The sequence below is a fragment of the Scomber japonicus genome, chromosome 13 (assembly GCF_027409825.1).
Source record: "Scomber japonicus isolate fScoJap1 chromosome 13, fScoJap1.pri, whole genome shotgun sequence".
Taxonomy (NCBI): Eukaryota; Metazoa; Chordata; class Actinopteri; order Scombriformes; family Scombridae; genus Scomber; species Scomber japonicus.
The window spans coordinates 24525280-24541974 of record NC_070590.1 but is presented as its reverse complement, the minus strand read 5'-3'; the positions used below and the strand labels follow the sequence as shown (position 1 = coordinate 24541974).

Sequence of the window (16695 nt, the reverse complement as noted above, 5' to 3'; positions counted from 1 at the left end):
CTTTCATCTCCTTCTTTCTCCTTTCTCTTTTTTTGTGTTAAGCTGTCTTTAGAGAGTTGAAAGAAGAGAAAACCCGCATCTGATTTGCGTGCAGGCTCATGGCTCCAGAGCCCTTGGCTGACAGCTGTGAATGCCATGACTCAGAGGACAAGCCAATAGCTCATGCTTTTTATCAAGTCTGATTCGCCCACTGAGCAGGGCCACGGCAGCCATCAGAGGTGCCTGAAATGAAATGAATGGTATTTTGATAATAAGAATAAACAGCTACTGTAGCAGTACACATAAAGCATCCTCCAGACCTCCTGATTGTCTAATTGTCTTTTTTACACATAATGGACGTATAGGAGATAGTTGGAGATCATGGGGCCAATTGTAGCAATTCCTTAGCACCTTCACAGACAGTCTGTTGATGGATGGTGTATGGTTGCCCTTGTCTAATCCTAAACCCACCACCAATTTTTCTTTCATGTTTCTTCCCACTATTTTAAGCTCTGGCTGAGGAGCACTGTTCGCACAGAAGGGTTCATTGCTGTCCATCATACACCCTGTGACATGACCGATGACATTGCTATATGAAAATTTAATATACTATATAGTACATAGTATACAGGGTCTATAGGAGGGGTCAACCACTGTCATGAGTCTAGATTCAGTTTTAATCAATGACGAAACATTACAGTTCCAGATGTTTAAACATGCATAGCTTTGTATTCTTTATTAATCAAAAGTCCGCTTTCATTGACTTGTTTACCACACTAATTACAACAGCCTGGAAATGTCAACAGCATCGTGTTTGATGTATTGATGTTTCTCTATTTATTCTGATGTATTGGATATAAATATATATGAAAATGCGTGTCATTATTTATATCTAACAATACACTAGAAAAGACGCAAATATATTGACTTCCTCCTGTTCCAGCGGGTATTATTCCAGCTTGTAAACATGTTAGAGGGCCAAGAAACCATCTAATTAGTCTGTACAAGAGATAGTGGTGCATATGGACGTGGCACATAAGGCTGCTGCTATAAATAAAAATGTGGCATCTTAATCAGCATGTTAGATTTAATAAGGACTGAAATGCATTGTTGGCTGTGCTCCATTTGGAGTCATATGTTATACTCCAGCAGCAGATTATTATGTGTATTGCAATACTGTGAGGAGAGTGTGTCTTCTGTCATGGCATGTGTTTGACATAGAGGATAAGAAAAGCACAGGTGTAAATTAAAACATTAATGATAGCTGAATTCCATTTAGCGGCTTTATACTAATAGACTGGAGCCAGCATTAATGTTATTAATAACTCCTGTGCTTTTCTTACTCAGACATATAACAGCCTTACCACCACCCAGTATCCCTCACACTTGTCTTCAGCCATTATTGCAGCGTGGCTCTACAAATGGAAATGACAGTCGGTCGGTTGGTTGACCACTTTAGTCCCATCTATTTCTAACAACTATTGGATGGATTGACACATATAGAACAGACATTCATATTCCCCAGAGAACATTTTTTTTAAACTTTGATGATTTCCTTACTTTTCCTCTAGTGCCACCATGAAATTGACATTTTGGTGTTAGGTTTGGTGAAATTTCTTGACAATTATTGGATGGATTGCCATGAAATCTGGGTCAGACATTCCTGTTACGGCTCAGAATCAATTGTTATACCTTTTGTGATATTTTAACTTCAGCACCAAAATCAGGTCAAAATTTGAATATGTCGAATACTTTTCTTAATGATCAAATACTTGGAAAACTCAGCTATACTTGGTGTTTAGTGCTACAGCATTAGGCAAATGTTAGCATGCTAACACGCTAAACTAAACTAAACTTTTCCAGGATGTTGAAGTCATGACCCGACCCTCCTCAGGGTAAGCCAATCAGAGGCAGAGTACAGCAGGTCAAAACCATTATACCTCCTAAAACTGGCATGCTGGTGTTAGCATTTATCTCAAAGCATCACTGTGCTAAACACAGCACTAGAAAAATGGCAAAAACTTAGAATATATAACAGCTTTATTTCTGTATTGGCTAGTCACTTGAAACTGAATGATATGTTAGTAGCATTAGGAAGAAAAAGGTCCTAATATTATATAACTAGAAGACGGAATAGATTGACAGCTGCCTGAACATTTTACTACGCCAGTAAATAAGTATAATTGCTGCTCATTATCACTAGTGTTTATACCAAACCTCTGTTTACATGGTTTTTTGCTTTGTTAATTATACACTGTATATTTGAACACAGTTTAGGATACTTGTGTTTTTTTTGTACAAAGGGGTTGATTTAAATAGAAGAATTCATAATTTATAACAGAAAATGGCTTTGAGTCTCAATCACCAGCTGGGTGCCCTTTTACAGCCCAGCTGTTATAATTGTAGATGTAAAAGTGCTCTTTGAAGCAACAGAGATGCCAGCAAACATGGCAGGATTTTCTTCAGCCTTGTGCCTTCTCATCTTTCCTAGACTCTCCTCTGTCAGTGTGAGTAGAAGTGAGGGATCAGTATATGTCACTCTTCACTTAATTAACTACTGAGTTGTACAGTATCATGTGGTTTCACACCATTCTGCCTTGATGCCACATGCAGAAGTATATATTACACAATAATGGAAGTCTAAGACTGTTAAAGCCTCAAACAGACCATTTAATAATACTAAATGAAGAATTTTTAGTAAAGCAAGAAATGATAATCAGGTTATCATGCTGATCACTGTGGCTCCAAACTGCCAAATGGGAAATGTAATGAATTGCTTCCTTTTCATTTTCACTAATCAGTCCCAAACATTTGAGTTGGAACATTAAAACTAAAACAAACAAATCAGGATGTTAGCTTGTAGAGAACTAATAACAACATTATTTGGTTTGCTCGCCTGGAGCTAAGTGACAGGGAGCCTGAATCCCCTCTGTAATTAACCAAAGGTTTGAGCTCATGACTCATCAGCCTGCTTGATTTCAGTTATGCATAAATCTGTGCAACGGCAGTGGATGGCCGCTGGCTTCTGGTGATTGCGATACTGAAAAGTTGTAGGCGGCAAACCTGTATTTAGAATCAACCCTTTGGCAGCCCTGAGCAAAAATAATACCTCTGTAAACTCTTGACAACTTTTATACCGTTGGGGAATGAAAAGGGGCATTGTCAGAAAGTTTGAGCGATTCCGTTGTTGTTTTGCTACGAGTGGTCGAAGGTGGTTGTTAGACGGCATTGTTATGTAGGATGAAAGTGGGTGGAAGTGAGGGTTCTTTGTGCAGAAGCCTCAGAGGGACGTCCCCACAGTCGGGGGTGATTGCAGTTAGGGAATGAACGTCTGCTGGTAACTGACAGGCATCACTTTGTATCAGGAAGCTGATCGCTCTGTGCTCCAGAGTACTGTGTCAATTAAAGAGCAGCAGCACAGGCAGGTGGAAAAGAGGACAGCCTCATTTCTGTGCTGCAGCAGTCTGGAGATTGGCTTCAGATTGCTGCAGGCACCGACTCTATTCAGCCAACTCTCTCTTTGACTAGCTCAATCACCCACACACAGCAGGTAGGTGGATAAGAAAAATATTTCATCCATATCAGTACCATGTCTTTTGATGCTGTCAAAGCATACAGTGTTAAAAACCTGATTAAATAGGTGCTGCACGGTGGAATATAGCAAGAATTCTTCACTACAGTTTTTTTGAAAATAAGGGAGTAGAAGCTGATCTGCAAACGCCACATGTGATGAAAGTGCATGCATGTTTGTGTTTGCTGTACATTTCTCTGGGGACGCTTACCCTGTAGCATCCTCAGTGACCCTTTGAGGATGAAGCTCAAAGCCACTTTAAGCCACCTTGTACCCAGAGCAGGCTGGTCTTACTAACTTTTTTATTTGCGTTTTTTTCTTTGAAGCCCACTGTGCTATAGATGTTTTAAGCTAGAAATGTCCTTGCCTCTCTGAGAGACCTTCATGGAAACTTACCCATTCTGTCTTGAGCCAGAATTTGGGTCTTATTTCGATATAATTAACGTAAAGGCTGTGATAACTTCATGGAAATATTTATGGGTGAATAATTGTAGCTGATGAGTTTTGTGAAGAGTTAGAGAATGATAGTTCAGAAAGAGGGCAAAGCATGGAATAAAATCACCATGTTGATTTGTACTAAACTACTCATTGGTGTGGTGATGAGCTCATTTAAACCTTGTTCGTCTTCTGGATGTTTGATAAATTCTATAATGGATGGTGGGTTTGCATGGAGAGTGCACAGGGTGGGCTAATCTCCAGATGGCTGTCTGACATTCTCAGCATGAGAAAGAGACAGGGAGGGAAAAGAGTGCACAGTTGAGGAAATTGCTCTTATCTGTATCCTTGGATGAAAGAAGGTGAATCTTTTTTTCCTCCTAAAATTTCACTGTCCAATTTCTGCTGCCCTCTGAGTTACACGGATATTCACATGGAGAAGTTTTACTGAAGTTGTGCAAGCATCATTTTATCCTTCTGGGATTGAATTGCACTTTAGAGAGAAAGAGGGCAATGTATTGCCTCCGCTCTCTTTTGCTTCTCAGTCTCAAAATGCAATAAGACTCCAAACTGAGCTTGGAATGAGGCTTTCAACAGCATGCAGCATTTTGTTGCAGTTCAATTTTCAGCAGCCTCAACAGCACACAGTGTTAGTATCAGAGGGGGAAAAAAGCTTTGTTGGCTAAAAGAACACTGAAGCTGGTTGTAGCAAACAAAGGCCAAAACAGTAAATGAAACCTGAAATGCAACTTAAGTTCTTCAGTATCTGCTAAGTAAGCAAGGCCACATGATAGAGGCTCAGACTTCTCTTTGGAAGATATAAGTTTGACCTTTTTGTTTTGTCACTCATTTAAGTTTATCACTCACATGTGGCTCCGGGAGGAAAAAGTCAGATAGCACTTTAAATGAAAGTTGCTCACTTTGAAGTAAACCATGCTCCTGGGACAGCAGGGCTAATATTCTGTGACTGAAGTGGCTGTGTGAGAGGTTTGAAATGTAATAAAGACATCATACAGGGATTCTCTAGAACAGACACATTCACGTAGGCATCAAACACATCAAATCATTTGATGTGTGACTTTATGGTTGTGTTACACAAAATAGTAAGTAGTAGTTCAGGTGTTTCAAAGCACAAGTTGTTCTGCCATTTCATATATACAGTATTACTAAAGGCTGCAGGACAACAACTTTGGGTTGTTCAGTTTTTGTCATGCTAGTAGAGGTGGAGGTCTTACTGAATCTTACTGACCTTTGTGAACCCGTGATTGTTCAACCAGTGTCACAATGAGGTTGATATTTGTGGCGCGGTGTGGAGAATTTTAATAGTAATTTGAAATCAATAATCCCACATGACCAGTTGGGATATGATTTTGATGATATAACATGAACTGACAAGGATGTTCTGTGGCATGTAGTGTTCTGACAGGCAGGGACTGACTCAGACATAACTTTGACTCGACAACCTCACTTCATGTTTGGCAGCTGAATGAGTTTGGGCTCCTGACACCCTAACTTGTTTCAACTATAATTCTATACTTTCAAGACTAGGATATGTTTAATAAGGTGCGCTACTTGACATTTTATAACAAGCTAAGTGGACAAGTAGCCAAAAGTTGGTGGATGGTTTTTGAAATTTGATATCTGGCAGATCTACTGTACTCTACATCAGCCTGCTCTCCTCTGCTGAGTTTGAATCAGCCTAGGCAAGTGACAAGGATGATCTGGATCAACAAGGCCCCAGGGGATCTCTTCAGTGTTATCCATCACAGTGGGTAAGCATGTCCTGTACCACTAATAAAAAAAAATATCACAAACGATGAGGCCTGTGTCTCTATGGAGACCATTAGAGAAATGATGGAACAGCAGAATTTTTTTTATGTGGAAATGCTTAACACACAAGAGATAAAATTTGTGTCCTTCACCATAATCCTGGAATCTGCAACAACTAGAATTGTTGAAACCATAAAAAGGAGTACAGAAGGTCAAATCCAGCCTTCAGTTCTCTTGAGCCCCAATTGATACTTTGAGAGAGATGGAAAAAAAGTTGGTTCTTTTGAATCAAACAAACTGCATTCTCTGTCTTCTCAGTGTACTCTGCAAAGACATCATATCCGAAATGGATTATATTTAAACAAAATAATTGATGGTTTGATACAGGATAATGCCCATGAGTCTTGGTCAGAGACTGAACAGAAGGTCAGAGAGTTTTTGAACAACAAACTGAAAAATTGATCTAAAGTCTATTGAAACTGACGGAGCCCACTGCACTCCATATATAAAACTGAAAACTTGGAAAAGCAAGACCAATTGTAGTGAAATTCTTAAGGTACAAAGACAAAAACCTCATACTTGCCAAGGCGAGAGCTCACCTCGAGAACACTCCAACTTATGTAAATGAGGACTTCTGTGAATCGCTATAGAAGAAGAGAGCAGACCTCATTCCAGTAATAAAACAGGCCAGGGAACGGGAAAATAATGCTGTCCTTAACTTCAACAGACTGCTAGTTAAACCACAAAAGCCTCAGCAGATGACAGAAACCACAAAGCAAGAGTAAATGTGTGCCAGCAGGACCCCAATACATATGGTGACTACTTTTTGACATGTTCTTTCTTCCTACCAAACTAGCATGAAATCATTTCCACCCAAGCAATCTGACACCTTTTACCACAACTTCCCTACATCCGTTTTTTGGCTTATTACACACAGACCTATATATGATTTAAGCAAATGGACCTTTTAATAGACTACTTTTCCAATAGTTCCTAACAATTAGAAACCGAATCTCGGGACGCCACAACATTGAACATTTTATATAACAATGACCCTGAATAGACTGTTTTGCTCAACTGAAGCGAGTATCTTTCGGAATATCTGATTACTGCTCTGAGAATTAATTAAAATCCTCTGTTAACCTCCAAAAGTTGAAGAATCAGTTTTCCTTTCTACAATTTTTGCAGCTTGCCATAAAAATATAATACTTTATGCCTTTGTTTGACCAACCTCAACTTCTCTTGCAGTGTAATAGGACTAACTGTAACTTGGTCGACTAGTTGGTCGACCTCACTGATTTGTATGAATTTAACAACTCTAAGCATATATATATATAGAGAGAGTCTTCTTATATCTCAACCCTAGTCTTGTCTATAAAGAAAGACATGAGAATGAAAAGTATATCATCCTCTTTTGCATGTATCTAAAGACCACCTACCACTAGTTTGTCAGTATTCAGTGCAATTGTCCTTGATACTATTCTAAAGAAGGAACAACTGCTATAATAATGTTTAATCTAAATATCAATATAATAAAAAAACAAGAATAACATTTTAATGAAGTACTTTATTGACACATTGTAGTCTTATTTTTTTAATCTTATAATGACAGTACCAACCAGAGTGACCCAAACTGATAGACAATAGCTTTACAAATGTGTAAGAACATAAAATTAGTTCTGAGTTCTGTGTATGGATATTGCTGATTATTGTCTGATCTTTCTAATAACACTCAAATAACAAAAGCCTACATTATGAATATGGGTTATTTTTATTCTTCTCATTATTTGCATTTCTCGTTTTATGACACCTCGAAGCAATATCACACTAGTGTATACTCTTCATCTGTTAATGAAGGTTTTGTGTATAGTTGCATGTGTGTCTAATAACTACCGGTAGTTGTGTTTATGGGATATATTGTTGTCTCTGCTAAACTATACCTTAGTTTTTTCTAGATTTAAACTTATTGATTGATGGATACATTCAAATTGTGTATCCTACATGGCTTTAATTATTTCCTGTAATATGCTGCCTGGAGAATGTCATTTTTCAAGCCCCTGGGGGGGTTTTAGGCAATTTCCTTCACATTACCTTGTAAATGATATATTGTATCTTTTTTTACATTTTCATATGTTTTCATATGTGACACGAAATGAAACGTAGTCCTGAATCCATCTCTCCCCTGCCAGTGACCCCACTAATTGCATCAGAAGCAGTCCTATGCTAATCGCTTCTCCCCTGAGACCCCAGCGCGCTAACACAACACATGGCAACACAGTGGCGTTCATGAGTTTGAGCGGTGTGACTGTAGTTGTGCCACATGCCAGCTGGAGCAGACATAAACCTGCTGAAGAGAGATTAAAAAAAGCACAGTTTGATCCCAGAGGAGCAGAGGAGGGTGAACTATTCAAAGCCTTGTTCCGAGTTCAAGAGTGCGTTCCTCCAGATTGTCAACCCACAGCTGAACTGTGTGCCAGGACGAGCCCAGATGTCACCTCATAGACAGCGGCTCCGTCTTCCTCTGCGGTGACTCGCAGTATTTCTCTGTCGAAAAATGGGACAGGAGTTGATTTATTTCTGTCACGCTGTGCCTCTGAGGTTGCCAAGGATGTTTCTTCACCAAAGGCCAAAATCGTTCTCGTACCATCTCCTCACTCTGTATCTCTCTCATAGTACCACTAGTTAGTTCAGAGTGTGTCGATGCGAGACCATTTTTATCATCCTGTTTGTGTTATCTGCTGGCCTCCAAATGATGCATAAAACACTTTTTGCTCGTAGCTCGACACATGAAAGTTGTTTCGCATCTGAGAGAGGAGCCATTTGCAGTTCTAAATGCTATCATTGGAATCCTTTAGCACAGAGGCATCAACCAGGCTCCAGAAGTTGTTCCCTCCTCTGCTTTAGCTTTCTCTTTCTCCCAGATAGCGCAGTAATCTCTCTCAACTAAAGCTGTGCTCTTATGGGCTCTGTGATGCAGCTCCCCAAAGTACCAACAGAAACTTCACAGAAACTACTTATTCTAACCCAATGTCTGTTTAATAAAGGGAGATGAATAGTGGGCTGTGCCTGGGCATTCATTTAACAAACTACAGAAGCTGTTTTCTGAAAATAGGTCTCAGCTGTCTATAAAATGTAATAAAAGTCTAATGATATGTACTGTAGGTGCTGTTTGTCTCACACAGTTGCACGTGTATTAACAGGAGTATGCATGTCAGGTTTAGCTGAGATCAACCACATTCATTAAATACAGCAGAGCGAGAGAAATTTGGCATCAAAACTTTTGATCCCCTGATTAAACTTCAAACAAGGCCACTGTGCACATCTAGCTCTGCCCTCTTTTGTATTACCATTCCTCAGACCGCTCCGCTGCTCATTTTGTATGCACCTTCCATCCAGCTGCGATTAAAGAGAGAGAGAGGGAAAAAAAGTTGAGGCCGCTTGTTTTTCCGGCACCCAACAGCAATCCAGTGAGCCTGGAATGAAGACAGCTGACCTTGAGAGAGCTAAACACATCCTCTGGGTGCCAAAGTGCTAAAAACAAAACACAAGCTCCCAGCCGAAGGGCGGATTATTTTGGTGGAAAGGTGTGATGTAAAACGGGAGATAGGAGACAGAGGGAGAGGGGCGACTTCAGTGGAAGCTGTTGGGAGCAGTCAGTTAGGGCAGATACAGTCAGGTTTTATTAAGACATGTGCACATGACATATCCAGAACACCCATTTTGACTCAGTCTATTTCTCGTTTCCGGGGGGGGGGGGGGGGGGGGGGGGTTGAGAGACAGCCACCCAGGACATTTTGCCATCTCCTCTCAGCCGTCAGTCTCAGCCAAGGTTAGGCCCCCTGTTACTGCCACCCTACAATCATGGTGGAGTTGAAGCCACAGCCGAGTGAAATCCAATCATTGGTGCTTTTGTGCACAACATAGAGTGACCTAGCATGCTATGATATAAGGGCAGCGGGTGAGAGTGGGACAGAGAGGCAGAGAGAGCTGGCGTTAAGTGAGTTAAATGGCTCTGAAAAGACCAGTCCCGCTTCTGTGCTTCTTTTTCCTTCCGAGTGTGGCAGATGAAATGGAATCCACTTAAACAAGCCCAAGATTTTCTTAGACATCACAGCAATTGAAGCATGCTCTTGTTTTTGTTCAGTTTTTAATTGCAAAGTCAGATCCATTAACCTTTCAGAATGATAAGACGGAGGTAAAAATATTCCCGCAAAGTAGCTGGATTGTTGCAGTGGCCAGCAGTAATGCAGCAGTCCTTAAGAGACATCTTTACCTTCCATATTGATGTTGTGTCAGCGTAATGGTAGATATATAAATCAATATAGTGCAGCCTGTAGGCAACCACTGACCTATACTATACAGTATGTGTCTGACACCCAGTATCCATTTAAAACGGCAAAGAATAATCGTTAGAATAAGAAATGCACATACTGAATCTGTTCTCTCTCCCGTGGTAATAAGTTCAGTGCTGTATCTGCAGTATTTACATTAGCAGGTCTACTGAGATTGAACATACAGATGGCCGTACATATGTTCTGTACTGAAAGTGCCCTGCTGGGTAGATTTACCATGTAACAAAAGCTGCTCTATGAAAACATAATGTTTACAGACTGAGCTGCATGTTTTTCACAATACAGTACATCATAAACTCTTCCGCCCTCTATACCACTGACAGCGATTACAATAATTGTCATAAGTACTCAGGAAGCACTCAAACCCTTCTTTAAAAATACCAGTCCAATTATTTAGAAATATTCTATTACAAGTAAAAGCCCCTCATTCTAAGTGCTACTTTAGTGCAACTACAAAGGTATATTCAGAGAAATATACTTACCTTTTGTATTATAATATACAGTATGACATTATTTGATGCATCAATGCACAGGTAGCATTTCAAAGGATAGGTCAAGGTCTGTGCTATATACTGACATGCTGATATGTATGTATGTATGGAAATGGGTCTTGGTTGCGTAACATCTCCTTTCCATTCTGAGCCTAGAGCTATTTCCACAGAACGTGACTACGCTGTGAGAGATTAGAGACAAAATCTGAGCAAAATTGCATTCTAAAGTCTAGATGAAGCTAAAATTAAGCCTCCACAGTCTGAGTTAGCAAAACCGAGTGAGTATCTTTCTAAGTTACAGTCTGTGTTAAGTTGGAAATTTCCCCTTATTGTTTCTGCTGAATGTTCCTCACCAAGCTGCAGCAGAGGGTTATATTGTCATAGTCGCATATAAGATTGTTGATGTTACCCAAACTTACATACAGCACCAGTCACGAGTTTGGACACACGTCATCGTTCAAGTGAATGCCAAGGTGTGGTTCTGTATGTACAGTTAAGCGCTTTTGTCCAGTGGTTCCCTCCATACGTTCACATGGGTAGGAAAGAAGAAAAAACACATTTGTGCTATTAAACATTGTTTATATTAAATCTTGTCCTTCTTCCTCCAGACTCTATGAATATGCAATATTTATCATTTAAAAGGTTTAACTGCTGGATACTTCACTCCAAAGTCCATTCTCAGTGTGTGTAATAATCTAATGTAATGTAGTCATAAATGAGGCTCCTAGGTTTCCCTCGTCAGCAGATGAACATAAAAACAGCCTTCTAGTGTTAAATTCTGCACATACATTATTCTGCACAGTGAAGCTCAAACATCTAACTGAAGTGACAACAAGCAAAACACATTTTTGAGTGGAGGGGGAAGTTAAATGGAACCAGTTTAGAGGCTAAGTGTATCTTTTTTCAGGACTGCTAACAACTTCTACAAGTGAAACTAAATAAGGCGCCCCATTTACCCTGAGTGAATGTACTTTCCATCACTTTCAACCACTAGTAATTGGTTTATATTATTCTACATTGCATATCTGGCAATTATATTTATGTTTTCACTGCAATTAAATGAAAACAAATGTAGTGCAATTTGCAATATTGTCATAGTTAATGTATTAAGCAGGTTTTTCTCATCAGTACAATTTGTATTGGTGATAGATTACATTACTAACCGAATCATTTCATTAGAAACAGGAAATCGTTGACCTGCTTTCTGCTTTCATTTCTCCCAATTTAGGAGCCTCTGCAGTTGATTCCTTGTGTAAATTAGCTTCTGATGATGAAGGCGTTGAGCTGTTAATCTATCTATCTACGGAGGCAGACAGGAAAAATAATCAAATATCCCAAAAGAGAACAGCTCGCAGGGTGTTGTACAAATGATGCAATTGACTTTTTGATCATGATATATTTAGATCAAATCCCCCTGTGGAATAAAAAAGAAATAAAAAACTATAATCACACTGTGGCTGAAGTCCAGGCATTCCCCTCTCCAATGTCTCATTAGCCTAATGCAACATTAGATTCCTAATGACACTGAGATTTCTTCACTGTGTGGCCACGGTGAATGTTATCCTTAGTAATTGGGCTTTAAGTGCGCAATCCATCTACTGTATGTATCAGATGAGTCAACCCTGTGTGGGTTACCAGCGACTGTGTATTACAGAGATCATGATGCTCTTATGGAAATAACAGCGAACCTTGGTAATTTATTCAGGGCACATTCGCTTTGATTGTGTTATTTTACTCTACAGGCTTGTTTTGTTGTATAAGTCGTGATGTCAGCAGAACACGGGCTGTAGTGCCGACACAGCAGCAGCATCCAATCAAGCAGACAGCACAGAAAACCACGGGCAAAGGTTAAGAGCAGACATCAGGAACCATCTTCTCTCACTCGATTGAGAGAAGGAACCTGTTATTAGTGTCACTGCTCCAAAATATTGAATGTTGAAATTCCACATTATAACTGATGTTGACACTCAGAGCATGTGGCAGGACAGCTTCATTTGGTATAATGACTAATTACAAACAGTGTTTGCTGGGATGTGACAGTCTTACACGCCCTTGCAATAATAGCAGAGGAGGTTGATGCCACCATTAATACAGTGGCTCCAGATAACCTTCAGTCCCTGTAGAGGACTCGCACACAATTAAAGAATGTGCTCTTCTGCCTTATCAGCTCACTGACAAGCCTCCCTCTCTGCTCTGATTTTTTTCCATTACACAATTAAATGATTTAGTTGTTTTAACTTGAAAGAGAACAGATTTTTTTGCATCCCTCCCCCTTCCCCTTGGGAACAAAAGGGGAAGGCAGTGGAATGATGCATTAGTATAATGAGAGGGCTCTCTAGTTACAGAATGGATTTAACACAGACTGAGGCTTGGCCTGCAGCTTTGGACTCCCACATCTGGTGTTGTGGAGAATTTCATTTGAAATGGGAGGGTCTTTTCCGGCAGATTTCACGATAATATCTCCGTTTTGAATAAGCTCGTTACAGCTGAATTTCAAACAGCCTCTTGTGTTGGGATTTAGCACATATGGTGAAAATCGCAGGGTTTCTTACCTGGAGCGACCCAGTGACCAAGACATGATGTCCAGCGCAAATGTGATTAGCCATGGTTCTCGCCTCTGGCTGAAAGATCCAGACCTAAGCAAACTTCAGCAGCCACTCACCAGCTGGTTTAATTAAAACTGGAAGGGCAAGAAGCAGGAAGAACCATTCCACCCTGACATTTCAGAGTAATTCATAGAAAACAAGGTTGTGTAAATTTACTTCATTCCAAGCTCATATCTGAGGCCTTTCTGATGTTTCTGCCTACCTAAAATGTCATTTGAAGTCTGTTTTGATGAGAGATGATTGATGAGAAGCTCTCTGCCTGGAATCTTCTATAGCGTTGCTTTGTGATGAGTGTGTGCAGATGAGAGACTGCTGTCACGGAATATCAAGTGCTGATTTACTGTATAATAGATTCAGTGACGAAGCCTCCTGCTGTCCTGCCACCTGTTCTGTCAGCCTTGAGCCGTGTGGCTACGCGCAGATCCATGGCTCGTTTACCAGCGAAGCAGCACTCGAAAAAACAAGCACATCACCATTAACCAGTCAAAGACTTCCAGAAAACCAGCACAAATGGAGAGAAGCGCCCGCCTGCTTGGCACAAGCTGCTTTGCACACTCACGATAATAAGTTGGGATGAGAATGTGCCTGGAAGGTCCTGGAGGTTTTTTGTCCATCCAGCCTCGGTGTCATCCTGTCTCAGGCTTTGCCATGTGCGACAGTGATGAAGTGGCTTGGCTGAGCTTGTTTGGCTCCTCAGTGAAAAATGAAGCCATTAGTTGTGGAGGGAGAGGAGCGGTGCTGGGCAGCCGAGACTGCTGGGCACGTGAAGGCTTTCCTCTCCTCCTGCATGTTTCAAGCTGGCCCTAACAGGACGATCCATCTTAATCAGAGCCCGGTACATGCAGCACTTGTACAAGATGACTTTTTATTCACCAAAATGTCAACCTCATCAAGAATGCATTCAGGGTTGATACAATTTTAAAGATGAACACTGTCCATATTCTCCACAGCTGCCTGCTTTGCTGCTATACACATCTCCCATCCTGTGTAGTTAAGCTGCTTAGTATCTTGCACTCCCATCCTCCTTTCACTCTCATGATGTATGTAGGGTGTACAATGCGACTTAGGTTTACAGCTTCAATTTGGAGTTTTATACAGGAATTCAGCTCACTCTCTTCCCCCCTAACCTGCCTGTGGGCAGTACTGGGCTGTTGACTCATGGAGCAGACATTGCTGCCAGCACTGTCGCTAGCAATGCATGTCTAAATGTACTCATGATCCAAAGTGTGTGTGTGTGTGTGTATGCAGTATGATGATGTGTGTGAGCGTGTTAGCGAAGGGTACAGCTCAACTCAGGCAGAAACGATGCAGCCTGTCCAGAGACATTAACATCAAATCACACACGGCTCACCTTTCACTGTGTATCGTCCGATATCTAACAGTTTGTTGCTTGTTGTCCATCCAAATGCGATTTTGTACGGACAAAATGTGGGTGTGTATGAATGGAAAGATTTGGGGTTTTGGGAACGGGAGTCCTTTATGAGATTCGACACAGTTTTCAGAATGAAAAATATCCTACATTTCTATTTTACTTTACTCAATGTGTGTCTTGTGTATAAGAATTACTCTCTCACACTTTCATAAACAGTGCATAGAATTTAGTAAACTGACAACCAAAATCCTCCCCAATGAGGGTTCTTGGAAAAATTGGACGTTAAATCATTAAGCTGAAATGAGACTGTCGAAGGCTGCCAAAATTCATTGGACCGCCTGGTGTTCAGCTGACAATTTCTCTTCATCATTTCTGTCTCCACAGAGAACGGTCATCATGTACGATGCGGCAAGGGTGCCATCTCCTAAAGATGGTGCGAACGGGATGGCCCAGCCGGTGGTCCCCGGAGCAGGAGCGGGAACAGCTGCAGGATCAGGAGGGCCGACGCCGACTGCAGGCCTCCAAGCCAAAACCGAAGAGGGCCGGCCAGGTACGGAGGAGGACGAGGAGCCCAAAGCCGAGCCAGTCCTGGTGAAAAAGCCATACAGAGAGATCCTGGACCATGAGAGGAAGAGGAGAGTAGAGCTCAAATGTATGGAGCTCCAAGAGATGATGGAGGAGCAGGGGTAAGTAGATGGAATGAGCACAAAAACCTCTAAAGGTGCACTGAATGAATGTTGTTTCAACGAGCGAGTAAGCACTCCAGCTGCACTGGGTGTTTGATGTCAACTGTCATTACTGTTTTCAGAGGAACGATAGTTGTTTATCTTTTCTTTACAATTCAGTTATTGGGAGGCTGGTTAGAGTGCAAGCCATGAAAGCTCTCTCGGTGTAGTAGAGAATTTGACATTGACAGGTATGTACCTGCAGGGATGTAGAGTTCACAAGCTGCACCAAAACATTACATTCAAAATGTGCTGCCTGCCAAGAGTCATTTTCATTGCAATATTGGGAAGAAGAAAAAGCAAGCCCCTGCAGAGGAGTGTAGGGTGTGTGTGTGTATAATGGGGTCTGTTTTTGTTAAGAAATGGTGCATGGCAGCTGTGTTTGGGCCATTTGGAACAGCATGGTATGGAAATGGGTTAGAATCAGCACAAATATGTAATCAGTAGTTGTTGTTGTTGCTTTCTCTTTTTTCCCCATTCCCTTCCAAAGCAGCACATTCTTGTGTGATGCTCTGATAATTATGTGATGGAGAGAGCAGCGAGGAACAAATCTGCCATAAATTAAACGAAATGTCTTTGTGTGGGTGATTAAATACATTTGGTTGGAAGATAGCACATTAGGTCAGTGTGGTGCTCTGATGTCTTACAAAAAGAAATGTATAGTCAGAGTAATATTTCAGATGTCTTTGAGTTGTTGACAGCTCCATCAAATAGTGATTTTCCCTCTAAACTTCTCACATGGTTTCATTTCAATAAATGTTAAAATGATTAAGTGAAAAAGTCCAAAAACTGAAAACATATTTGAGTATCAGAACTGTCATATATGATAATATATCAGTCAGAGGGACCATACAAGTACTTTTACTTTAATACTTTAATTACATTTCATTTAAGTACTGTTTTCTTGCTGTACTTAAAGGATCTGAATACTCCATACTCCACCACTGGAGCAGGTACAGTAGGCGCAACAACTCCCAGTAAACCCTAGAAATAAGATTGCACCATCTAGCATGCATTTCACCTCACAGATGAAAATGCCACACAGGAACACAAACACTGTTTCCAGTGTTCTTACATGGAAATACATGCAGATTCATACATCAGCAGCGACCTTTTACGCTTCACAATCTTGTGTGTGTCACCAATGCAGCATTACTCATCCCTGACATTGTTGCATATTTGCAGCCAACACTTGAACTTTGCATTAATGACCTTATCCTCAAGTAATGGTTATTAGTGAGGTTGCCATAGTGACAGTCGAGGAGAACACAGGCCAGCTCGGCTTAGTCTGTTTCATTAGCATGATCTGTGTCCCCCAGCACAAAGTTATGAAGAGCTCAGTGCATACTAACACTGTGGTGACTGCAGTCGGCCCAAATCTACAATCCCGGGGC

The 16695-nt window shown here is 40.8% G+C and overlaps 1 protein-coding gene across 1 annotated transcript in view; it reads left to right on the top strand.

The window, feature by feature from the left end:
- Nucleotides 1-16695, top strand: part of srrm3 (serine/arginine repetitive matrix 3) — a 72734-nt gene that overhangs the window by 23014 nt on the left and 33025 nt on the right. Inside the window, exon 2 of the mRNA XM_053332212.1 lies at nucleotides 14961-15262. Within this exon, the coding sequence (XP_053188187.1) occupies nucleotides 14973-15262 (290 nt within the window). The 5' untranslated portion in view covers nucleotides 14961-14972. The remainder of the gene's footprint in view (nucleotides 1-14960; nucleotides 15263-16695) is intronic.